The following is a 26,586-nucleotide window of genomic DNA, read 5'->3' as shown; positions in this document are numbered from 1 at the left end:
TGGACTGAGGACATTTCAATGATTTGGAAGCAGCCAGAGACTTAACAAACCAGCAGTTTATTCAATCACTGCTACAAGCCTGATCCAAGAACTTTGCATTTATTGTATGTATTTGATTCCTTTAACCAATTTTAACTGGCAACATTCTTTCTATAAATAAACCTTTAGATTTTAGATACTAAAGGATTTGCAACAGCGTGATTATTGGGTAAGATCTGAGTTATATATTGAGCTGGGAATGTGGCTGGTCCTTTGGGATCAGAAGAACACTTTTGTTTGATGAACTTGGTTTTAAATAACCAATCATTAAGTTTAGAGTCTCTGGTGGTGATACAAAGACTGGAATTCCAAAGGAGACTGCTTTTCTGACTTTTTGTTAACTAGTGTGGTGAAACAGAAAAGTTTACTTTTGTTGCTGGTTTGGTATATTCTATGGGAGAATAACCACCAGTTTTGGGGTGTGTTTGCCCTATTTCTCAGGAGTTTGTCCTGAATTTGGTATTCTCAGTTGTGACCCGCAGAGGCACAGGGAACTCAAGCAGGGGGTGTGAGGGGGCACCCATCCAGCAAGTCTTCAGCAAAACCCTGCCTTTCACTTTAGGGCCTGTGTCACAGGTTCACTCACTGCTAGCAGTGCCTCCTGCTGGCCATCCTGGGAATGAGCTCTGCCAGGCATTGCTCTCCCCCTCCAGTGTGGTCACACTCCGTACTGTCTCAGCATGCAGCCCCTCTCACTTCAGGAACTGCAGTCTCATCTTCGTGGCTTGGCCCTCCAGCCAGGTAGCTAAGGTCCTCCCCTTCCAGGGAATTCAAAGTCTTTCCAGACCCACTGTCTGTCTGGCATCTCCAATCCCCTTGCCACTTTCCAATGGCTGGTAAAGGAACATAGGCCCGCCCTGTACTCTGAGTTCCAGCCTAGAGACCCTCAGCTCAGCAGTTCTGGACTCCTCCCTCTGCCCTCACTGCTCCTTCCCTAGACTGCTTCTACACTCTGATTCCCCTTATTTCTTGGGGTGTACCAGCTCCAAGAACCCTCTTCCCAGGGAGATACTGCTGCCTGCCTTCTTGCAGCTTTTCCCAGTTCCCCCAACTTGTAGCCAGCTTCCTGGATTTATATGCCCTGCCTGTTCCTGCACAAGTGAGCTGTAGCTCCCAAAAGCTTATGCTCAAATAAATTTGTTAGTCTCTAAGGTGCCACAGTACTCCTTTTCTTTTTGCAGATACAGACTAACACAGCTGCTACTCTGAAATCTCTCTAATTAGCCACTTCCAGCCAAAAGCTCCCCTGTTTGCAGCCTAATTAGCTGATTGGGCCCACCTGGCCCAATTCTGCTCTTGCAGGGCTAGTGTGGGGATCTCATCCCATCACAGCCTGTCTTCAAATACCCTATCCCCAGGGAGGCTTGCCTTGCTGGCATGCAGACTCAGTTCCTGGCTAGCAACCAGGCTTCTCTGCATCTGCTCTCCTTCCTGGTTAGCTCTCAACTTGTTAGGCTCTCTCCTTTTAACTCCCCTCTCCACACCTGACACTGGAGGTATAGCTGGGTGGGGTGACTGGGCCCAGACTCCCTCATTACCCTTCTTCTGGCCAGTGTGGGGTTTGTACATCCCATCACACCTGCTTATGCCAGTATAGCTTATTCCCCTCTTTATACCAATATAACTGTCTCCATACTACAGGTTGGACCCATTTAACAATATTGGTTTAAAAAACAAACAAACCTCTTAGTGAGCTATTTAAACCACACAAACAGTGTACAGACCAGGCCTTAGTCACAGAGATTTTAGTTGTGTTCAAGTTCTTTTTATGTCTTCAGTGTTCTCTGTATACGAGGTGCCCTAATGCCTTTGGTTAGCCTACACTTAGAGAAGTTAGGCAAAAACACAACACTCTAGCTGGAAGGTTGCAATGTAAGACAACTTTATTTCTTCCAGTCCAGAAAGATGCCACACAAGAACCAAAACCAGAGAGAGAGAAAGCAGGCTGCTCCCTAAAATAGAAAGGCATAGCTCACCCCATCCCACTTGAGGCTGGCTGGCTGGCTGCAGACTGAAAATCCAGATTTCACACTTCCCTACAGAGCCCTCTGCTTGAAAGCAGAACCAGGAAACCCCCTGAGAATTAAAGTGAGTTGAGAATTCTAAATCATCCACACTGCTATTTTTAGCCATGCTAGCTCAATTAAAGCCAACATGGATTTGCCAGCCCAAGCTGCAATCACTCCTCTGATAGCAGGTAAATCATACCCTTTGATTTCACTAATCAGCATTTTCTCTGCATTTTTCCGCAGACAATGGTGCTGCTCATATGTCACTGTGGGGGCTTTTGTTTGTCTTGCATCATGGCTCATACTGCGAGACACCTCCAGAGGCAGGAAGTAGATGTGTCATTTCCCCTCCCTCCACGTACCCCCCTTGCCACTCTCCTCTGTCACCCAACACAGAGTCCACGCAGTCCTGAGCGGGAGGAAGGAAGGTTAGTGTTTGTAAAAGTTTATTTCGTCTTCACTCAGAATATGGGCAGAATAAGAAAAGCTGTGTTAAGCGATGAGTGTGTCCATCCTCCCAGCACATTGGATCTAAGTCCCCTGGAAGGCTCTGCTACTGCACCGTGATTAGAGAACAATCACTTAGGATGCTTATTTCTTTTCTTTTAGGAGCAGGGATTTGGTAGTTTGTAAGCTCTAGTGGGGGTCTATCCATTCAAAGTAGACCTCTCGTTGGCTTCAGTAAGAGTTTTGCTTGAAGACTAATAGGTGGGGAGGGCTCTGTGTTGTACTCCCTATGGTACCCAATTCTGGTTTTTCTCAGCCTTTTGCCAGGGACTCAGGTTCATTTTAGTATTTTCACTCTTACCTTTTGTTTCCTTTATTCCGACTCTCTGCCTCACATATTATCTTCTTCCACTCCTGCCTGTCTTGAGCACTGCATTATTTTTAAACTGCTTTTGAAATACATCTGCTTATCGGGCTAACATTTCACTTTGCCTCCAAGGCTGAACGGTCCTCTTCCATATGCCTCCTGCATGCAGATCATTTCTAACGAAGGCTCCGATCCTGTATTAAGAAGCATTTGTGTGGACCCTTGCACCTCTACTTCCTATTGAAGTAAACTGGACTCTGTCCGGTTGCAAGGGTCCATGTTAATTGAGCCCAATGCAGGATCAGGGCCAAAAGTAGGGTTCTATCCTACGACACTTAGGTTATGAATTCCAAAGTGAATTAAGCTAAACAAAATGATGGTCACTTTAATTCTGAATAAGAGCAATCACACAGCAATTTCACTAATCCACACCTTTAGTTAATTCAAATTCATTTTCCTGAATGTCCTTGGATAGCCAAGCCCTTAGACACATGACTGCTTAGGTGAGTAAAGATTACTCATGTTGGTAAAGTTTTTAGGCCCAGCCTTTATAGAGGAATTTCTCTGTCTGAATTATTGTGTTCCATGCTACAGTATGTGCCATACGTTATAGTGATCTCTTTCTTCATGGAGACAGGTGTATACTGATTAATAAAGAAAGGGGAACAGCCATGTCTCTAAAGGTTATCTTTCTGCAAGGCTGTTAACCTCTGTTTCTCTAATCTGCTTCCCCCTCTTTTTAACAGAAAATGTGACATTACACTTAGCTGACACTTTGATATTGATTGTTTTCAAGATGGAAAGGCTGAGTTCATTGGGGCTTATTTTTCCTTCTGATTTGTTAACCCTTTATGGGCCCAATCCTGCCTGAATGAGGACTGTAGGATCAGGCCATGAAAGTCTGTGGTGTGCTGCTTTGATCTTTAGTGGTTGTAATGGCCAGGAAGCTGAATTCTGGAAAGCTGGTTTCTGGCATTTTTGTTCTAGATCATGTGTGTTCTAAAACGAAGAACTGAAAGACAGAAGTGGAGCTGCCCCAGTCCTTTGCAACCCCAACTTCCCCTCCACACACTGAGTTAATGGGGGAAATTCTTTAATTAGAGCTGATACATACTGTCAGGCTGCCTATGGTGGCTCACAGGCATGAGCACCAACCTCCAGGCAGACTATCAAGAAGCAGGGCAAAAAACCCAAACTGGGTGTGAGTTCTATAAATAGATTTCATCAACCACATATCAAGTGTGAACTCCTAAAGCACAATAGCAGCCTTACCACGGAGTCACAGACAGTCCCCTTTAGCACTCTATCTGGCCACAAGCCTGCCTGTGTGATAGATGATGCTGTACACCCATAGTTCTCAAACTGTAGGTCACAACCTCATTTTAATAGGGTCACAAGGGCTGGCTTAGACTTGCTGGGGGTCAGAGCTGAAGCCAAAGCCTGAGCCCCACTGCCTGAGGGTTTCAGCCCTGGGCGTTGGGACTCAGGTTACAGGCCTCCTGCCGGGGGCTGAAGCCCTTGGGCTTCAGGTTTGCCCACCCCACCCCCGGGCAGTAGGGCTAGGGTGGTCTTAGGTCCCCCCTCCTGGGGTCATTAAGTAATTTTTATTGTTAGAAAGGGGTCGCAGTGCAATGAAGTGCGATGAGCCAGAGGGAGACGCTGGCAGCTTCCTGGGAGTCGCACAGAGCCAACTGGATTTTTAACGGCCCAGCCAGCGGTGCTGACCGAAGCCACCAGGATCCCTTTTCGACCAGTCATTCTGGTTGAAAACCAGATTCCTGGTAATCCTAGTCCCCTCTTTGTAGGTCTGGGAGAAGCAATTGCGAAGTTCTTTGTCCGCTGATGTTCCACAATGGCTTCTCTGGTGTCTGTAGTTCTGTTTTTTCTGCACAGGAGCCGATATTTCTTGGTAAGCTAGCATTTCACACTTGGTAACACGTCTCTGACTGTAGGGTTTTACAGTTTAAGCAAATCCATCTATAGTTAAGAAGCAAACACCTACATATTACCTTAAAGTATACACACAAGTAAGATTAATATATGCAACATCCTACAAGCATTTCATAAAGTCTAAACATTAAACACAGTCTTATAATAATTCTAATATCTTTTTTAACAATGCTAACACCAAGGCGAGCCAGACTGGTTTCCAGCTATGCATATGGCAGTGTTCAATGAGGCCCAGAGGTCCTGACATGAGCTGGCACCTGGTCTGCCAGCGTCCCACACATTACAGGCAAAACCCCTTTTCCTGCCTCTGGAGGTGTGTTAGGAGGAGAAAGCCAGCAAGGAATGCAAAGTCAGGGCCCTTTCCTGTTCCCAGTGGAATCCACAACAAACCCCCATTGATTCCAGTGGGAGCAGGGTCAGGCTTATATGCAGCATTACAGTAAAGCTCAGTGGACTGGACTGGGATGCTGAAGGCCGGGTGTGTCTCTCCTGTGTGCTCAGTGTTCCATTGCTGGTTCCACGGAGGAGGAAGAGAAAGCATCCTGACTGGGACGCAGAGGGGTGAGGAATGGAGAAGGGCAGAGGGGGGAAGAGATGAAGGGCTAGGGGGATGGGGGCAGGACGGGATAGAAGATGGGAGGGGGATAGGAACAAGAGGGGTTGAGAGCTGGGGATGGGAGGATAGGAGCAGAGGTGGGGTACATGGTCAAGGGCTGGGGACACAGGTGAGAGCAGTGGGAATGCAGCAGGAGTTGGGAGGGGGAGGGGGAGGAAAGGAGCAGAAGGGGACAGACTGGTGAAGGCACAGAAGATTTGCCACCACTAAAGCACACTCCCCTCCAGAACCTGGAACTTAACCCATTATACCTGAATCTTAACATTCCTTTGCTGTCAAACAAATATAGCTGTGAAACCCATTGACAAAGCGCGCAGCTCAGCGCCCTGTAGTCGCAGGTCTATATAGAAGATGACAACCTCTTACTGCTACCAGTTACTCTGTTAGCTGAAGTGGTAAAGTACCATGCCATGGAACTAAAGTTCCCTACCTGGCTGATGAATCACACGGGGAGTCAATGTGATTAAATAACATTTTTGTTTTTTCAACTTTTAATGTTTTTAAAAATGTAAGAAATTCCATCCCAAAGCTATATGAAAAGGACACTAAGCTTGCAAAGTCACACAGTGGAAAATTAGGAAATACAAGAACTGAGGTTGGCAGTGCAACCTGAATTCACCCCCCACCCCACCCCACCCCACCCCACCCTTGTGCATATGCATTATGATTCATTTTTTAATTACACGAGCATCTCACAGATTAAGTGATTTGTCAAAGTTTACATACAGTATCTGTGATAGAACCAGGTTTTAAACTGAAACCACTCAGCTGGGACCCAGGAGGCCAGCCTTTCTATCTGATAGATGCAAAGATAGATTTGTCCAAGAAAATTGCTGTAAAAAATGTTTATTAAAGCAACACTTCTCACTCCTTTTATCTCAGGCTCTAGCTCTTCTGTAACTTTCCAGGAAGAACATGCCCCGGGAAACTCTGCATGAGATGCTGCTTGCTCTTCTGCTCTATCTTGCTTGCCTTCTTCCTGGTAAGTGAAGTGATGTCTGTGTCTGATGTTAAAGCAACTTTTGTGACAATAACCATCCAGCAATAATCCCTTTATCAAATGGGCTTAGTTTTCAAGGTTAGCTTGATGAGGTTGTGTGTGTGTGTGTGGATGTTTTGAGGACAGAACTAGTCTACAGTTGTGTGATAGAGAAAAATGTCTTTCGTGCTGTTATTGTTCAACAAATTCTTGTTTTTGCATATTACTCCATGCCTGGAGAATGTACTGATGGGCACTCTTATACACCAAAAATTAAATTAATAGAAGCAAGCGTATTCTGCCTGCCATCACCACCAGTTACGTCTGGGCTATGAAAGTCAAGCTGTATTCACTCTGCATCAAATACATCATCCTTGTCAATAGAGATTGTGGAACAGAATTGGGTGAATACAAGGTGGCGGGGGGGGGGGGGAAGCCAACCCAATATTAATATTCTTGCACACAAAACCTGTTGCTCTGTTTTACAATTATTCACAAACCCTTTTATCAACTTTCATCCACTTGCAGGATCAGGACCTATGTGGACACTCGAGCATGCCTAGAGCCCCACTGAAGTCAGTGGGGTTCAGCTGGGGCACAAATGACAAACCCCCCTTCCATGTGAGTCTGGATGAGGAAGGGTTTATTCTCAGAATGTTCACAGAAAGAAAAGTATCCCGAATTCTAGTGTGAATGATTAATAGATTCCAAGGCTTCTCTGAATTAATTCCTGTTTGAACTGAGCAGATCTTTTAGAAAAGCAGTTGCTGGGTTATTTGTTGGAGTATGTCTGTCTGATCTGTTATGCCACACTCATCGCTGTGGAACAGGAAATGGTTAAACTGGACACCCAAGGTGCAGAGAGAGGCCTCATCCAAAGTCCACTCGAGTCAATGGGAGTCATTCTACTGACTTCAGTTGGCTTTCCCTATGGCCCAACTGCATTGGTCCCAAGAAGCTCAGATTGTATCCACAGGTTCCATTCCCCACTTCCATCCTCATCACACAAAGGCAAATGTGAGGCTGCTTCTCCCTCTCCCATCCCCACAACTCTGGGCAGCTACATGGGAGTGGAGAGATTAGACTCAAGAAGCAAGTGAAAAAGTGGGCAAGCAAGTGGGCAAGCAAGTGGAAATTGCCCATTGAGCTTTCTCCATGAATCTACTGATGTGCCCATGTCCTGCAGTAATGACTGGTTTAGTAAGGCTGATTCTGCCGTGAGCCAGCATCACACCAGCCCTATAACAGCTTTGAAGAAAGTTTTTAAATTTAAAAGAAAGTTGTTTCCCAAGGAAACTCACCATCCGCTGACGGAGGAGATACCAGGAAACCACGCACCAGAAATAACTTAAACGCTTTCAGTCAGTCAGATCACACAGGGCTGGACTGTGACCCTAGATGCAGCCCTGAACAAAGGGTAGTGAGAAAGCAATGCCAAGTTAGGAGAAGCCCCGGGACACACTGTGACTCAAAGACACCCCTCTGAGTCACAGTTCTACCCCTGCTTCCTCCTGGCTTCTGGGGAAGGGGAAGGAAATGCAGTAGTTTGCTGCTTTCCTATACCAGCAACAAATTATGATATCCCCTATGCCAGTGAGCGGGTGAGGGAAGTCATGTCGCTGGCCTTTGCCCATCCACAAACTCCTCCCAGTCCAATGTCCAGTTAGACCCATAAGCAGGGTTCTTACTTCCCCTGTATGGGCATGTAGTTAAAGTCACAATTTAGCTGCTAATCAGCATAGATATTTCTTTTAAGACATCTGCTCTTAAACCCCAAAGACATGTCCAGCGTGCCCTGCCTTCTCCCTCGCTCATGCTTGAAAATAAAGATTCTTAAATAAACAATTGCAGTGAATTTAGTCCCCATGAACTTGAGCGACAGCCTGGGAGCAGAAGCCCTCAGTGTGGCCACAGAACAGGGAATGATCACGTGATAGATGAATGTAGGGAAGTTCAATGTGGGGGGGGACCATCTCATTGCAGTATTGCCAGCCCGAAAGATTTGAAACTCATAAGCCAGGTCCCCCCAAAACCATGAGATTTTTGTAAAAGAACGAATTTGGAGTCTTTTTGTCTTCTCACTTTTGATCCCATAGGGAGCGTGTTTTCTAGCTTTCCTCTGCAACCATGAAGGTTGGAAATTTACTTTAAGCTCAGATTCTCATACACACGACACCAGGAGTTGGGGCTTTCAGAACACCCAATATCACAAAACTCACGATTATGTCACAGGAACTGGCATGTCTGGAAAGAAATTCTGTTGTCTCCTTGTCTGTCTAGGGTCTAACGCTAACTATCTTGTATGCACTGTGTCTTTGATCTGAAAGTCAGACTGTGTCTCCTCTCTGCAACATACTTCTCAATTTAGGAGCAGAGTTGGGTGAGTGCAGCAAAATAAAAATTCTGGCAAATAAGATGTGCCTTTTCTTGATCTCATTTTGATTCCTTTATTTAAATCTGGGCATTCCTACCCTTTGGTGAAGTCCAAAAGGCAGTTTGGTAGTTCAGTGTGGGGAAAAGTTGTATGGCTGTTACCCATGTTGTGCAGAGCCTTTGGACAAGCAGAAGATTTGCCCTCCCAACTGGGAGATCAGGTAACTGCTTTCAGCTCTCCAGGGGCGGCTGATCCAGGAACTCCAGTGCACTTCTTTGCATCTGCACTTAGGGCTCAATCGTGCTCCCACTGAAGCCAATGACAAAGCTCCCACTGGCTTGCACTGTCTAGGATCAGCCCTTTAGAGAAAGGTTTAAGCTCTGTGATGGCCCAGAGCCTTCACTGTTAGCTGCATTTACCTGAGTAATTTGAGGAGTAATACCAGGAGAAATAGCTGCTGTAAAATGCATCACACTGTACTATGCCGTGTTGTTGCAGCTTGGTCAGTCCCAGGATATTAGAGAAACAAGGAGGGCGAGGTCATATCTTTTACTGTGTATCTCAAAAGCTCATCTCTCTCACCAACAGAAGTTGGCCCACTAAAAGGTATCACCTCACCCACCTTGTCTCACCCTGTACTGACAGCTGTGCTAAAAATAAAAATTCCCCACAGGGGGTCAGTGGAGTAGCAGCACCCAACTATTGTTGGCATATTCTATACCAGGGGTGGCCAAACTTACTGACCCTCCGAGCCACATCCAACAATCTTCCAAAGTTTGAGAGCCAAACTTACTGACCCTGGAGGAGCCACATCCAACAATCTTCCAAAGTTTGAGAGCCAGGGCACACCTACCGGGGCTCGGCGCTTCAGCACTGCTCTTGCTGAAGGCTCGAGCCCTGGCTGCCACACCCCATGGGTCTGTGGCCCCAAAACACCCCTCCCTGCTGGGCAGAAGCCCCTACTCCACCACCCCGCTGCAAGGCAGAGGTCCTGAGGTCTGTTCCCCGTCCCTGCAGTCTGGTAGGTGGAGAATGGGGGTGGGGTTCTGCGAGCCACACTTTATCTGTAAAAGATCCGCATGCGGCTTGTGAGCCACGATTTGGCCACCCCTGTTCTAGACCTTCTCAGATGCTAAGCCCTAGGAACACTGGGCATGATGTGACATTTGTCTCCCTTCCCTTGTCTTTGTATATTGCTCTGGCCCCAGCACAGTATCAACTCCACTCCTTGGTGCATGAGGTGCTGACAGCCACTTGCCCACCATTTGCCCTTTGCAGAGTCTGAAAGGTTGGCCCTTGTTGTCAGAGCCAGGAAGTGAGATCAGTTCTGAGAAACACAGGTTGCAAAATGGCCATTGCCTTGGGTACGCAGAGGAGGAAAGGCAAAAGAGGTGTTGATGCCAAAAAGGAAACAAGAGGTGTGAAGCCACATGTCACTTGAACAGGAGTAGGGTTATGTGCTTCTTGAAACAGCTTCCAGAGTGACCAAGTTAGGGGACTTAGTGCCATGCAGGCACATCCTATACAGGCAAAAAGCAGCAATGGCTAGACTCTGAGTGGCCCTTGTGCACAGGGTGCTCAACAAGTTTTTCCTCTTGCATGGCTGCTATGGAGCACAGGGGATGCTCTTTCCTGCTTCTAGTGGGGAGCAGAGTGCTGAGAAAGGGGGCAGCAGGGTGGGGTCTAGGACTGTGGGCCTGCACTGATTTCCATCTGTTTAATTCAGAGAATCTGGACACAGATCTTTCCTCTGTTCCGTATTTATAATTACTGCAGCTGCTTTGACTTGGGATCTGCAAGTCATGTGCAAAGCAGTTGAAAGGCTTGCCTAATTTTGTGACAGCTTTTGTAAATGTCTCTGCTGAAAAGCAGTTGTGCCACTTCTCGCGTTGTTCCTCCTCAGTCAGCAACAGTACTGCAGAGAGAATATTTTCCCATTACTCCATGGTGGAATCACAGCACTGTCACAAGTGCAACAAGATCCGGTTGAACTCAATGCTGAGCTACAACCAGGGACAAATGTTGGTGTCCAGAGCAATGTGGAGTATTTGCATTGCATTTACATTCACGTTAATTAGGTGGAGTTAAATGGCAGCCAATTATCTCAAGTTACAGCAGGGATTAAAAACTCCAGTCTAGACAGGGCTACACAGACACTGAAAATATGGTGCTCTCTCTTCTGTCAGTTTTAATTCTTGGGCATTTAAAACATACCTAAATATCTTTATTAGGTGCTTTTAGGAAAGGAGACGCTCATTCCATGCTCTTCCCCATCTGTCTTAGCTATTTCTAAGGCATATCTCACCGTGGTATCTGTCTTTCTGAGCTGGTCACATGTCTGGTCCTAGATTTGCTACAGCAAAAGAAAACACACCTGAATCAGTATGAGATCGGGACACACTGTGGCTTCGGTATCTTGCTCGAGATCTTGCTGTCAAAGGTTAGAATAGCTCAGCAGGTGGATGAGGTGATTTCAAACAGTTTCCCCTTCTCTAACATGGTCTTCAGCCCAACAGTGTGGCAGTCATTGGATCATAATGGCGAGCAAACCTGCTGGGCAAGGAAAGCATGATGGTGGGCTTAGAAGAGCTTCCTCTTAAATCCCCCCAATTTTTTCACTGGAGCAAACATTTCACTGTCACGCTCCAAAATTTTTGACTCCCTGCTTTTCTTCCTATGCACCTCAGAATGAACGCTGGGCTGGCTGCTCTTCTGACTCCAGAGTCCCACCCTTCATGGCAGTTGTGTACACTCAGCTGGAGTTGTGCACATAAAAACGATGAGGTGATTGGGCTCTGGGTTAATGATCGAGTTCCCCATTTCGGAAGGAGGCCCAGGCGAGGGTAGTCCTTGCCAATGCACCCCAGAGCACTGATAATATTCCTCCTTCCAACACGGCTTCTGACTTCTTTGAGCAACACGTGAGTTAACTTCTGGCCACCTTTCCAGCACGACTAATGCTGTTCTGCTTGACTTCTTCTCCTCAGAGGTCACGATGCACCAAAAGACTAAAGAAGTCTATTGGCACTTCAACACCACACTACTGCTGATGGGGACCAATCTGAACGCTTCTTCGGTCTTTAACGTGGAGTGGTGTGCACAGCTGAACAGGAACAAAGAGGTCTCCATTCTAACATACTCACCCAGCTCCAAGAACATCTATATTAATGAAAGTTACAAGAAGAGAGTTGTCTTTTCTCATACGAACTTTTCCTTGACGATTCATTGTGTGACTTTCAGTGACGAAGGAGTCTATACACTGACCATCCAGCTGCTTGACAAGCAGCAACAGATCTACAAGTCAAGAGTCACAGTGATCAGTAAGTGGCCTTTTGTAAAATCCATGGCAGCCCAAGTTGCATGAGCCACCTCCACTGATTAGACAGTGACAAATTTCCAGTGCACACACCTGCCCTCATTTGATTAGAAAAGGCTGAAGTGGGCAAAGGGAGGTATGCAAGAGAACGTACAGAGAGCTGATAAACTGGTTCTGTTTAAAGCCAGTTTATTGACCATGGAGACTAACAACAGACCAAAGGGTGGCCCTGTGGTTAAGGCACTGCACTGGGACTCAGGACAATTCCTGCCTCTCCTACATATAAAATGGGGATAATATTAATACTTGCTCTTTCCCACCCTTTGTTTATTGTGTCTATTTGAAGCATCTTTACTATGTGTTTGCATAATGGCAAGCACAATGAGGCCCTGATCATGGCTAGGCCATCTAGGGGCTGCTACGAATACTGTACAAAAATGAATACCTGAACCCAGCCTGTTACTGAGGTCTATAAGACTCTGGTGCTTGACAATGCAGTATAAATGGGGTAGGGAGGAGGGAGGATACGGTTTAAAGAAAACACGTCCAAATGTAAAAAGATCAGAAGGTTTTCTTTAGGAAGCAAGGAGAAGCCAAATCCTGTTCAGAGAGAATGTGTGTGTGTGGAGAATGTTCTAAAAGAGTGAATTCTAAAGCAACCCTGTGGAACCTTCATGAACAGTGAATTCTGAATTTGTGGTCACAAATATTTGCACCAGAAAATTCTAACAGTTATGGTCATCCAATCTTGGAACAGGTGCATACCATATATCAGTCCAATCAAAATGGGTCAAATTTTGAATGTCAAGTAGTGAATGCTCACAATGAACTGCTTATAGAAGAGCTACAGACCAAGAAAAAATACAGAAATTCAGTATTAATGTAGCCAAAACCCCTGAACCCTGCTCCCATAGCAATACCATGAGACAATCAGAAACCTATACTATCGTATCCATCCATGGCAAATATTATCATCTGATCAGTGACCACAAAAAACTAGAATGACTTAATCTTAATCATAGAGTGGTTGGGTCACTTTTCAGCCTTCTTCACAGTCAAACCCAGTGCACTTCAAATAATTGTATGATTTCTTGACAGGCAAATGGCAAAATAAAAGCAGTCATACACCACTTTTCCCTGATCCTACAAAACGCCAAGAGCACACAGCACCTTGCAGAAGGTACTCAGCAACAAACAGCATTGGGCTCCAATTCCACAAGGCAGATAATCACCCACAGACACAACATGTATCCATATACAAACCTCACATGCCCAGATCCTGAAACTGCAGCACTTAGATGAAAAGGGCAAAGAATGACATGTGACAAACCATCATGCTTAATATCAGAGGCATGATTGTATGTAACAGATTAATAAGCCAAAGTTGTGTGGTGCACTGTCATAGGGCAGGACTTCTCCCCACCTTCCAAGCATGCCCAGTCCGCTTTAAGAAGGTTTATTGTCCAAACAAAGCAAATTAAACAAAGAGAAACCGTCCCTTAGCTCACCCTTTGTCTTTGGGTTTCACAGACACCTGTCCCAGGGTCTCTGGTGATCCTGCTTTTTGCAGTTTCCCAGTTCCAGCCAGCTCTTTCTGGAGCACCTGGCTGCTTGCTCCAGGGACCCACCACAGCAGTTAGTTCTACTCCACTGTGGCTTCTCTCTCCCAGGCACTGCCTGTCCCAAGCACTTCTCCCCTTCCTGCCCTCTGGAAGGGGAGTATAGCACCAGGTGTTGCCCCACCCACTTTTAATTCACTCAGCTGGGCCCACCTGCTCTGACATAGGAGCACTGGGTCTGCTCTACTCACAGGGACCATCTACCCTGTGATGTGTACGTTTTTGATACGTTGCATGCAAAGGGAATAAATAGTCTCTATATTGGCAGAGTTAATGTAGCTTGGTGCCTAAACTGGGGATTTCCAGATAGTCAAAGGTTTGAGTTTCTTGTAAATTTAAACTTAATGGATAATAGACTTTCAAATCATTGATATGTACCTACAACCAGAGCTGGTTGGAAAACCTTTTTCCCATCCTGTGAATATTTTCAAAAGTTCACCTTTTTTCCCCATCTTGAATTGGGATGAAAAGTTGAAATCTCAAAAATATTAATGAACCCAAATCTGATTTTTGTTTCCATTTTGGGCCAGTTGAAAGGTTTTGTTTTGAATTTGACATTTTAAAAAAACCTCTTTCCCAGTCTAATTTGCTTCAATTTCTAAATAAAAAATTATTTTGAACCAGAAAACGGGAAATTCTTGCTTTGAAAACATCAGTGAAAGCATTTCTGATGAACAACTTTTCATGAAACGTATTCTGCCCAGCTCTAAAGTAGAGACTAGAATGCAGATTTGTTATGCAAAGCAGTGAGGCTTTGCGGGAATGTACATAATGTTACCCACAATCCCTTGCTTTCCCCATTACTCTGTGTTTGGAGGTCACCATAACTTGACAGCTCCTCTTGTGGTTTTTCAGTACCTGTGTCGAATGTGCACATCACCAGACAGACATCTGCTCCTCATCAGGGGAAAAACATCACCTTGAATTGCCTGGGGACAGAAGGAAATGCCATATCTTACTCGTGGCAGAAATGCAACCAGCCTTTGCCAATTGGAAACCGCACCATCCTGTCTAAGGACAACGCATCCCTGACCCTCATTAACATACAGCAATCCGACATTGGGAACTACAGATGTGTGGCCCAGAACGTACTCAGCTCTGGGCATAAAGACTTCATCCTGCAGCTCTGTGCTGAGACTGGTAAGAGGGAAACTCATTATGAATTATTGTTATCATAATTCTAACCTATGCTTTGACATAGAGATCGAAAGCAGCGAACAAAGACCTATGCTATCACTTCTTGAAGCCTATCTGTGTTTCAGACACTAGGTGGGCACAGACACAGGTGCTGGCTTTTATTTTTCCCAGTGGGTGCTCCATAGGGTGACCACATGTCCGGTTTTTGACTGGGTGCCTAGCAGCTCCAGCCAGCACCGCCGTCCGGGCCATTAAAAGCCTAGTCGACGGTGGTGCAGAGCTAAGGCAGGCTAGTCGCTACCTGCCCTGGATCCGCCCTGGGCCTCAGACGCAGCTAGCAGGTCCAGCTCCTAGGCGAGGGGGCCACAGAGCTCCACTTGCTGCCCCCACCCCAAGCACCAGCTCCGCACTCCCATTGGCCGGGAACCGTGGCCAATGGAGCTGCAGGGGCAGTGCCTGAGGGTGAGAGCAGCGCGCAGAGCCGTTTCCCGTTTCCCGCACCGTCGCTTAGGAGTCGGACCTGCTGGCCTCTTCCGGGGTGCAAGCACAGTGCCAGACAGAAAGGGAACTTGCCATAGCTCCCCAGCACTGCTGACCAGGAGCCACCCAAGGTAAGCCTGTGCCCCAACCCCAAGCCCCAACCCTAGCCCTGAGCCCCCACAAACCTGGAGCCCCCTCCTGCAACCCAACCCCCTCTTCCCCTGCCCCACCCCAGAACCTGCACCCCCAGCCAGAGCCCTCACCCCCTCCCGCACCACAACCGCCTGCCCCAGCCTGGAGCCCCCTCCCACACCTGAATCCCTCATTTCTGGTGCCACCCCCTCCCGCATCCCCAGTTAGAGCCCTCACCCCCCCACACACACCCCACCCCCTGCCCCAGCCCAGAGCCTCCTCCCACACCCTGAACCCCTCTGTTCCCCCAGCCTGGAGCCCCCTCCTGCGCCCCAAACCCCTCATCCCCAGCCCCACCCCAGAGCCCGCACCCCCAGCCAGAGCCCTCACCCACTCCTGCACCCCAATCTCCTGCTCCAGCCCAGTGAAAGTGAGTGCAGGTGGGAGAGAGCAAGTCACTGAGGGAGGGGGAATGTACTGAGCCGGGGAACAGGGCCTCGGGGAAGGGGCAGGGCTAGGGTATTCGGTTTTGTGAGATTAGAAAGTTGGCAACCCTAGTGCTCCACTCCGCTGGGCTCCAAGGCCCTCCCCGCTCCGCCCCTTCCCTGAGGCCCCTCCTTTGCCCTGCCTCCTCTGGCCCCCACTTTGCCCCCTCTTCCCAAGGCCCTGCCCTCACTCTGCCTCTTAACACACTTGAGCATTCACACTGCACTGTAAACCTCGGTATACAATTTCTGGACCTGGGTCTCACAACCATGCTAATGTATGCATACTGCACGACACAGATCTTCTGACTCAGGTCTGCAGCTTGAACTGCGTCCACACCGCAAAATGACAGGGCTTGGACCAAGTCCCAGTGGGACTCAGGCTCTGACCCACCCCTCTTAGCAGGGTTTCCGGACCCAGGTCCTGAGTGCTTGCTCCTGAATCAGACTGATTTCTGTGTGCCTGGAAGCATGGCTCACCCTCAAACCTGTGTCAGAGCCCGGGCTTAGTGTGCAGTGTAGACTTACTCTCTGGGGCCCTGAAGAGGGAAAATAGGGGAGGCTTGCAGCAAAGGGAACTCTGACCATGAGGGACTGCTCATGAAGTGGCAACCCGGTTACAGTTTCTCTCTCACACACCCCCAAAAAAACCCAGGTGTCACTGCAACCACAAGGTTCAAACCTGGAGACATTTTTGTGAAGCACTTTGGATCATTTACCCTGAAGATGTTTTGTTTGCATTCTGTGTTTCTGTCAACCCTAACCAGGTGTCTCACCCTGGTGGAGCTATGGCATTTACGGGTACCCTGGCTATCTGGGCTACGCTATTGTCATCTTCTACATCTTCAGCTGGGTGAAAAGGACCAGGAAAAGCAGCTCCAAAGGCCAGTCAGGTACCAGTACCTCCACCTTGCCCCTCAACTGCCAAGCTTCCCTCCCCTTTGCCTTCCATCAGCCATTACAAGGCTTGCATAGAAGCATCTGTGTGCAAAGAAAAGTGTAATTAGATATTCCTGATGCAGTCATTTTTTTCTTTTCTAAGGAGCCAATGCAGGGACTGGTTACACTTTAGCTTGCCAAATAAATGCAGATTTTTGAAGTTTCAGCAATGCCTTTCACCATGCAAGCGGGAGGTGAGGCACAAGGCTGATAGGAAAGCGATGAAAAACGCTGCTCCCACGGGGAATCAGGGAAGCATTGTGATTTGGAGGTGTTTTCACCCTGCTTTGCACAAGCCGCAAGGCTGCGGAGAGGAGGCCCATAGCCAGCACAGTTGAAACACAAGGATAATGCTGATAACCAGAGAACAGTTAACGCAAGTTAAAAAAAAAAAAATGCAGGAAGAGGAAACCCACAGCCCAGGTCTTAGTCCCATGACTGTGGGCGTGTAAAGCCTCACTTCCCACAGCCGTTTGCCACTTCTGCCTCCCAAGCACTTCTTCATAGTTCACCGCCTGAGCACCTGTGTTTAGCGGAGGGTTAACTTCTTCTTCTTCCCTGAGCAGAATCCCACATCCAACGCGGGCGCTAAGACTTTTCCCGCCCCAAGCAAAAAAAGTTTTGGCCGCCCCCGCTTTTTTTTTCGTGCCCCCCTCCCGGGTTCCGCCCCTTCCCCAACCCCTTCTCCAAATCCCCGGCCCCGCCTCCTCCCCCTGGCGTGCCGCCCCATTACTTCCTGCGCGCCTCCCCCCGCCGTCCTGCCCCAGCTCACCTCCGCTCCCCTGAACGCGCCGCCGCTCCGCTTCCCCCCCCCCCCCAGGCGAGGGAGCGGCGGCGCGTTCACGGGAGCAGGGAGAGCGGCGGGGGGGCGCAGGGAGTAACTGGGGTAGAGAAACCTCCGCTCCACCGCCGCCCCCTCCCGCGAGCGCGCCGCCGCTCGGCTTCTCCTCCCTCGCAGGCTTGCCGCGCAGAACCGCGGCAGCCTGGGAAGGAGGGAGCGGGGAGAAGCGGAGCGTCGGCGGCGCGCTCAGGGGAGCTGGGGCGGCGGGGGCCGGAATGCCGCCCCTAGAAATGTGCCGCCCCAAGAGTGCCTAGAGCCGGCCCTGCCCACATCCTATCTTTCCCAGCCATTCAGGAAGGGCCGGGCTCCACCGCAGTACCTCAAGAGAGCTAATGCTAGGAAGCAGGTTTTATCTAAAATGTGCAAAACATCTGCAACGAAGTTGCAAAACTGCCCAAATCAGGAGTCTCTGTGCCTTCTGCTACACACACAAGGGTGGAGCAGAGCGCTGAGAAATGCCCACTTTACGCTCCTGAGTAAAAAGTGGTTTTGAAATGTGCCGTTCAAAATTGAAACCTCTGCATGTTTCAGATGCAGAAACAGCCACTTTTCAAATGTTGTAGACTTTTTTCAGGGCATCAAATACAAATCTCTGGAGAGGGAGACTTGGTAGATTTAAAATCCCCCAAATTGCTGCGGATTACCATCCTGGATAGCTTTATTCCCCATCCTGCTGCTGGCAAGCCTTTGATATGACAGGAGGTGCCAGAGAGGGGCAGAGCAGCCATGACACAGAGATACACTTTTACACTCTGCTCCATACCAGCCGCAGATATTCCAGCGCACTCCTTACCCCACTGGTTCTGCTACCACCTCTGGAGCAAACAAAAAGTTGATGGTAGGGTTCACTCTGGTATTTAATAAGCCCCTTTCCTCAGGTTTTGGCCATATCTGGTTATCAAATGTGATGGTAGTGCTATCACTTTTTCATGATCTGCCCCGAAGCTCACCTGGTATCACACATGGAAGCTGCTTGATCCGTGCAGAGTCATCTTGGAGACTCATGTTGTTTTATTTTCTGCTTTTTAAACAGATACCATTTATGAAAACACGACTTTTGAAACACCCCCCACAAACAGCTGTAAAAGAGTTCCCCCTGTCTACATAAAATACGTCAAGAAGTAATCTTAAAGGGTAGGAGAAAGACTGGTTTCTATTCAGAGTGGCTTTGTTTTATTATGTGTACAAAATACTCAGCCTGTCCTGCTAGTGTGCACGTCCCAGTGTTGATGGGAAGAGATGGCTTCAGAAAGAAAGAAAGAAAGAAAGAAAGAAAGAAAGAAAGAAAGAGCTCTACAGATGGAGTAAAACTGCCTTTGTCCACACTAGCTGCATGCACCTGTCTACCTACCTGTGGTACTTACATGAACTCCTGCTTCCAAAGTATCTGAGCACATGACAATCTTTAATTATTTACTTCGCCTCGCAACACCCATTGGTTTCCCCATTTTACAGGCGGGGAACTGAGATGCTAAGTGACTTGCCCCAGATCACACAGAGTCTGTGGGTTTGTCTACACCATGCAGCTTTTAGCGACAAGGCTGTGTCAACACAGCCTTGTTGCTAAAAGTCAGCGTGTGTAAATGCTCTTTTTCAGTACTTTGTCAGCACTTTACGTCCAGCCCAGTGAGTGCTCCTGCCGACAAAGCTGCGTTCACACTGCCACTTGCGTCGGCAAAACTTTTGTCTTTCACTGGGGCGGGGGGGGGGGAGGCTTTTCCAAGTACCCATGAAAGACAAAATGTTGTCAACAACTTCGCAGTGTAGACCAGCCCTCAGGCAGAGAAGGAAATTGAATCCCAGTTTCCCAAGTTCCAGGTTAGCCCTCCAACCATTGGACCACCCAGCACCAACCCGTGTTGGTGAAGATATGCATTGTCCTTCTGGGAGGAGCCCTCTTCAATGTTTCCATTTTATGCATATGCATTACTTCATTTACATAAGTGAACCAAGCTACAGCATTGCAAAATAAAAGCACTGTGCTCAATATCTCCCCAAGTTGCCTCATCCCCCACCACCTTGTAGATCATTTACCTTCAGCTCCGCTGCTATGCCCACAGCACCCTCAGGAACAATCTGAGTCGTGGCCTTCTTTAATGGGCAGGATTTTCTCCATGAAGTGGGATGACAGTTCTTCACAGCGCTTAGTGCTGGGTTCTGCCTAGGCTTGAAGAAAGTCTTTGCTTCCTTCTGTCTGTTTCAGCTTTTGTTTTCCCATCATCGACACTCCCGTTTCTACCCCTCTCTCTTTGTCTGGCACAGGGTGTCAGAAAACCATAGAGATCTATGGGTGATAGGGAGGAAGGGGCAGTTTAGGGGCCAATGCATTGAGGATAGTGCACAAGGGTAATAATTCACCAGATCCTCGACTCCTTGTCTTTTGCGTGGATTGCTGCTGTCCTATTGGCACGCTTTGGAATTTGGTGGGGTCTTAGTGGTCAAATCAGACTTGTGGGTCTTTCACGGAAAGTGGGAGAGCTCTGACCACTATCTTCATGAGGTGATGATCTAAGATAGGGCTTGGGCTGTGATGTCCTCCATATTGACATCTAAACCAAGGATCAGGTCCAAGGTGCGACTGGCTGTGTGGATTCGCCCAAAGAGGTGAGAATCATAGAGAGGCAAGAGTCAATATGCATGTTGAAATCTTCCAGGACAAGTCTAAAATATGTCACCACCACCATAAGCAAGGTATCTGTGAGCTCCTTTATGAACTCTTACAGTCTATCAAAGGATAAAATCAGCATGACATTTCTAAGCTTGGTTTCTCTTTACCTCTGACCTTGCTAAATCCAGTTATGAGCAGGCAATCTTAGAACTATTGGTGGCTCCTTCTCGGACTTAATTAATTTGGCTAAATCTTCTGGTTTCTCTTCAGCACACCAGCACCGGTGCAAACAGGTTTTCTGTCGGACAACGCGGGGATGTGTGTGTTATTTATCCATCTGTTCACATGTAAACTGAGTATTGTCTGATTCTCAATGGGCTTCCTATCAAGCCTGAACTGTATGGAAATGAAGGATGCTGTGGGGAGGGGGACTTCAGACATATCTAATGGGAAGAGAAGACCAGAAGGGGGAAGGGAACCTTATCTGGGGGGAGCACTTTGAAGGTTTGCTTGACTGTATTTGTGGGGCAGAGAAGATGCCTGAGCACCTTTCATGGGGGAAGCTACAAGCTTGATGGAAAAAAGCTGAAGAGAACACTGAGTGAGATCAAACTTCTTTAGACAGGAAGTTAATCTCTTAGTTAAATTTAGTCTCTTGAAAGCGTGTTATGATTTTGCTTTACATGTAACCACCTGTTCCCAGTATTCTCACTCACTGTTACCTGGATCTCTAAACTTTGATAATATATTTATACTGAAAACAAGAATAAGTTTGTCTAAGTGCTGTGCAAAGTGCTGGTGCTGAGCTGAATCTTACAAGCGGGTGGGTACTGTCCCTTTGGGAATAACAGGCCTGGTGGCTCTGGAGTGTGCACTGGTTCAGGGGCTGGAAGCTGCAGGGAATGATCTGAGGAATCGGGGGTTGATGTGTGCCTAGCGCTACCTCTACAGACAGAGCCAGGCCTGCGGGGCCCTGGAAGGCAGGGCTTGTGTTGGCAGGGGCTAGTGGATTCAGGGAGCTGATCCACAGCAGGCACAGACAAGGCTGTCTCCTGTGAAGGTAGTGTTGCCAACCCTTCAAATTGTCCTGGAGTTTCCAGGAATTACAGATTAATCTGTAATTAAAGATTATGTCCTGTGATGAAACTTCCAGGAATATGTCCAACCAAAATTGGCAACCCTATGCGAAAGGCAAGTGGTTGTGAGGTGCCTGATAATCCAGGGTACCCCTGGGGAATGTCATTCCAGGTCAATAGTACATACACATACTGTGAGACTACACTATAGAGACTGAGAAGATCAGAGAGGAACCTGTCTGCATGTGTTGGGAGGTCAGACTAGATCAGTGGTTCTCAACCTATTTATCATTGTGGGCCACATCCAATACTACCTATATGGCCCTAAGGGTGTCACATGGACCGCAGCTGTGTGCTGATTGGGCTGCGAGTGGCCCACGGGTTCAGAACCACTGGACTACATGATCACAATGGTCCCTTCTGGTGTTGGAATCTATGAACCCACGTATTGAAACATATGATAGCAACAAAGTGGGGAAGTCTGTATAAAGAACACCAGTAGGCTTACTGGCTAATAGCTTGGGTTAAGAAGTTACTCAAAAGTCTTCCAAAATCTGTTTGCAAATGTTTGTGTATGTATTAAATATTTGCTCCCTAAGACATTGTGTGGTAGTCTCTCTCTCTCCCTCTCCCTCCAACGCTGACAGGCAGCTATTAACACCTACATTCAGGGTTTTGCATACCACAGCTCTGAGGTTTAATGCTGGGTAACACTTTGCTGACAAGTAATGAACAAACCAAACTCTCTGACCTGTGTTTCAGCACAGACGTAAGCTGACGTGAAGGAAAAAGGGGAGAGTAAATTAGTCCTACATAGTATAACTTCAGTCAGCAACCCTCTTGCTCGTTACATTTACAGCCTAACCAGACACAACAGAGCAAGGGCTGGGGAACGGCGCATAACCTACAAGCAGAGTAAGCAGAGGATGGTTGGCAAATGGCATTGTAATGCTACAACTGGTTTTTGGAGGGTGGGAGGTTATTTTTAATCCTTGGGGAGGGCTTAGTTAGGAGACTAGCTAAAACAGAAACACAAAGGAAGGGTGAGGGGCCATGGAGGGGAGGGGACTAGAGGAAGGGCAGCCAGAGGAAGGCTGAGGTGAACTGTGAGAGAAACGCAGGAGGGTGCCAGAGCAAAGGGCTGATCAGTACAGGGAAAGATGTCCAGAGTGAACACTGCAGTGAGCAGCCTGATGACAACATCAGCGTCCAAGGGTCCCACCTGAGGCTGGACCTTGCATTTGCTCCTGTCACCTGGAATTTCTCTGGCCCCTGGTCTGGTTCCTCCCTGGAATATCTTTCTTACCAGGCACACATAGCTCAGGGAGTCACCACATGGGTGCTAGTACCCCAGAGGGCAGGAGGGACAGCCCAGCACAGCGGGCCCAGGGAGGGATGCCAGGAAGAGGGCTGGTTCAGGCTGGGCCCCACCTCCATCGCTCAGCCCCAGCAATCTCTGTCTTACCTGTGTAAGGTGGGTCTGGGGAAGAGCTGCATTGAGGCATGCACCTGCCTTTATGACTCTGTACTCCTCCATCCTTTCAACCCGTCAGGGGCTTATGGGCATGAACCACTCTGCCAGCTTGGGAGCCTCTTCCCTGGCTATTCCCTCCACCCAGATCCTCCCATCGTGGGTGTTATGCAGCACAGAATAATCTCCGTTTTAAAGATGATCAGGTTCCTGTAGTGGAATGCACAGGCCCAACACATGTGCCGATTCCCCCTGCTTCCAGTCTGGATAATATAGGGAAAGTTCACATCCAGCTCCATGCTGGGGACAAGGCCTCTCCCTCCAACAGCACAGATTTCACCTTGTGGAAACCACACAACCCTGGCATGCACCGGGGACTATTTAAACAGTAATTTCAAAGCTTCAGCTGCTGCAATCAGGGTTCCAATACTAACTAATGAGCACAGAAACCTCTTCAGTTAACCTGTTCCTGGCAATATTCGCATCCCGGAGCCATAACCGACGTACTAAAAGCTAGTGACAGAGAACTGGCTTTCTTACAAGGTCCTCACAGACTTTGCCCAGAATCTTGGGACGGTTGCACCAGCTGTCCCATCTGCACTTACGCTGATGCAGTCACTACCCCAAGAATTCACCCACATCTCTAGCTGGCCTCTTTAGATGCCTAGAAATCAAGGTGAGATGAGGAAGGGTTGCACAATGGAGAATAGAAAACAGTGAATATTGTCCAGCTAATAAATGACAATGAAAAGCCAAGTGTCTAAGGTGGAATTTTGCGGGACCATCTGGTGCAGACGTCTCCAGGCCTTCAGGGTCCCCACTGGTGCCATTAATGGACATTTGGACCTCTTTCATAATAGCTGCATTGGAAGTGACTGATGGAAGCCAGGAAATACCCACTCCTCTGTACTGTCCATCCACACAGGAGAACGTGGGTGAGGTAAGGGATGTTGCTATGGAAAGTACATCTGAAGATCAAGCTAGCGGGAGAAGCTGTGCAGTGAGGGTCTGTCATGCTGGGGAGATAACGACAGTGGGACTTACCTTAACCAGCTCAGGACCTGGTCCTGCAGGAGCAGAAGCAGGGGAACCAGGCTGCAGGTGACACCCTCATTCACAAAGTGCTTCTCCTGCACTTTAACTGCTCCTGCAGCAAAGCGCACCTCCAGTCTCACCTGGGAGGGACACCCACAAGGAGAGGGTGAAAGGGCTGGGTCACCTTGTAACAGCAGGGATCACTCTGATAGGGATTTACACTCCACTTGCAGAATGATCTCAGCATAATGTGAACTAAAGACTGGGACTGTATCGATAAGTAACTCTCCTGGATGCAAGTGCTGATAAAGGGCCAGACCCTGCGACCTTCACTCACCTTGTGCAATGCTTCACTCTGAGTCATCCCATTGGAATGACTGGGACTAGCCCTGGAGCAAGGTACTACTCAGCATTAGTAAGAGTGGCTGAATCTGGCCTATAGTGTTTCCTTTGACAAAACGACTGGCATAGAACTGTCCAGCGCGTGCAGCTGTCCTGTGCTGAAGCTTCCTGCCTCAGGCGGATGTTGGCCTGTTGATGTGTAAATCCACAACCACACACATCCTGTGATATTATTGCATCTGAGATACGTAGATACAGTGCGGTAACAGCTGGCCCAGGGCTGTACAGCTGCACCTAAGACATGCTCCCATAGACCATAAATGATCATGTAATGAAAAGGAGGAGGAGAGGGGTTGTATTGTGATGTGCTCTCTGATCAGTCAGCTGTTAGTGTCTGTACGTTACCTTGACAAGTTCAGTTCCCATTGGTTTGTGGTCAGCAAGAATGGCTGGGGAAATTCAAGGTGGCCTGTTAGAAGAAAACAAGAGCATTTAAAAGACAGAGGGTATTGAAAGTCCCTTTGTTCACATGATCCCCTTAATTGTGTGCTTGAGGCCTGGTGGGATGTGGAGTCCCAGGGATGTTTTGGCAGGACCTGCACCTCTGATAAAGAGATGACATTGGAGCTTTTCTAACTGCACGGGGCTACAGCAGGTTTGTGTCTGATACACATGACACCAGGTCTAACCCTACCAACACAGCTATACCAGGGTCTGTACCTCCACTACAGAGGACACAAATCATTATGTTTAATGACACGGCACTGACAGAGCTGTGTGGAGGGACACAATAGCAGAGTACAGGAAACTGGCCAATGAACGTGAGGAGAGGTGGCGGCAGAAAGATCAGAGGAGGCATGAGGCAACGCTGGGGCTACTGCGGGATCAAACGGACATGCTCCGGAGTCTGGAGGTTCATGAATGGCACCAGGATCACAGACTGCCGCTGCAGCCCCTGTTTAACCGCCCTCCCTCCTCCCCAAGTTCCATAGCCTCCTCACCCAGATGCCTCATAACGCGTGGGGGGGGGGAGGGGAAGAGGCTCCGGGCACCCAACCACTCCACCCCAGTGGACAGCCCAAGCAATAAAAGGCTATCATTCAAGAAGTTTTAAAGTGGCCTTTTCCTTCCCTCCTACCCTCCTCCCACACCCTACCTGGGCTATCTTGTGAGTTATCTCCCTATTTTTCAAAAAGAAAAGGAGCACTTGTGCCACAAGTCCTCCTTTTCTTTTTGCGAACACAGACTAACACGGCTGCTACTCTGAAACCTCCCTATTTTATAATCAATTAATAAAGAATACATGTTTTTTAAAAGATAGTGACTTTATTTCCTTTGCAAGCAAGCTGTGATCGAAGGGGGGAGGGTGGGTGGCTTACAGGGAATTTAGAGGCAACCAAGCATTTTTATCAAGGAGAAACAAACAGAAGTGTCACACAGTACCCTGGCCAGTCCTGAAACTGGTTTTCAAAGCTTCTCTGATGCGCAGCGCTTCCTGCTGTGCTGTTCTAACCGCCCTGATGTCTGGCTGCGCATATTCAGTGGCCAGGTGATTTGCCTCAACCTCCCAACCCGCCATAAACGTCTCCCCCTTACTCTCACAGTGATTGTGGAACACACAGCAAGCTGCAATAACAATGGGAATATTGGTTTCGATGAGGTCTGAGCGAGTCAGTAAACTGCACCAGTGCACCTTTAAACGTCCAAATGCACATTCTACCACCATTCTGCACTTGCTCAGCCTATAGTTGAACAGCTCCTTACTGCTGTCCAGGGTGCCTGTGTACAGCTTCATGAGCAAGGGCATTAAGGGGTAGGCTGGGTCCCCAAGGATAACTATAGGCATTTCAACATCCCCAACAGTTTTTTCTGGTCTGGGAAGTAAATCCATTCCTGCAGCCATTTAAACAGATCAGAGTTCCTGAAGACGTGAGCATCATGAACCTTTCCCGGCCATCCCACACTGATGTTGGTGAAATGTCCCTTGTGATCCACCAGTGCTTACAGCACCATTGAAAAGTACCCCTTTCAGTTTATGTACTGGCTGCCTTGGTGCTCCGGTGCCAAGATAGGGATATGGGTTCCGTCTATCGCACCACCACAGTTAGGGAATCCCATTGCAGCAAAGCCATCCACTATGAGCTGCACATTTCCCAGAGTCACTACCTTTGAGAGCAGCAGCTCAATGATTGCGTTGGCTACTTGCATCACAGCAACCCCCACAGTAGATTTGCCCACTCCAAATTGATTCCCGACTGACCGGTAGCTGTCTGGCGTTGCAAGCTTCCACAGGGCTATCGCCACTCGCTTCTCAACTGTGAGGG

General features: G+C 48.1%; 1 protein-coding gene and 1 long non-coding RNA gene across 6 annotated transcripts; one reads left to right on the top strand and one right to left on the bottom strand.

The window, feature by feature from the left end:
- Positions 1-5,888: 5,888 nt before the first annotated feature.
- On the bottom strand, positions 5,889-18,057 carry LOC125642677 (uncharacterized). 4 transcript variants are annotated; one of them, XR_007358471.2, is made up of 3 exons: positions 17,662-18,057; positions 14,575-14,645; positions 5,889-12,075 (listed from the first exon to the last, which is right to left on the bottom strand). It is a non-coding gene; the product is annotated as an uncharacterized LOC125642677 (long non-coding RNA). The 4 variants fall into 4 exon arrangements; XR_007358469.2 differs by lacking the exon at positions 17,662-18,057 and adding an exon at positions 17,413-17,489; XR_007358470.2 differs by lacking the exon at positions 17,662-18,057 and adding an exon at positions 17,350-17,419.
- Positions 6,309-22,014, top strand: LOC125642676 (hepatic and glial cell adhesion molecule-like). 2 transcript variants are annotated; one of them, XM_075132383.1, is made up of 5 exons: positions 6,309-6,410; positions 11,769-12,101; positions 14,572-14,856; positions 16,718-16,843; positions 18,764-22,014. In XM_075132383.1, exons 1-5 carry the CDS (start codon positions 6,344-6,346, stop codon positions 18,853-18,855), a joined length of 903 nt encoding a protein of 300 aa, XP_074988484.1. In that variant the 5' UTR covers positions 6,309-6,343; the 3' UTR covers positions 18,856-22,014. The 2 variants fall into 2 exon arrangements, 1 of the variants encoding a protein (XP_074988484.1); XR_007358467.2 differs by lacking the exons at positions 6,309-6,410; positions 11,769-12,101; positions 14,572-14,856 and adding an exon at positions 15,334-15,464.
- Positions 22,015-26,586: the final 4,572 nt, after the last annotated feature.

This window comes from Caretta caretta, chromosome 9, assembly GCF_965140235.1.
Source record: "Caretta caretta isolate rCarCar2 chromosome 9, rCarCar1.hap1, whole genome shotgun sequence".
In the NCBI taxonomy this organism is placed as follows: Eukaryota; Metazoa; Chordata; order Testudines; family Cheloniidae; genus Caretta; species Caretta caretta.
Note: the sequence above shows the minus strand (reverse complement) of the source record. Positions and strands in the feature narration are given on the sequence as shown.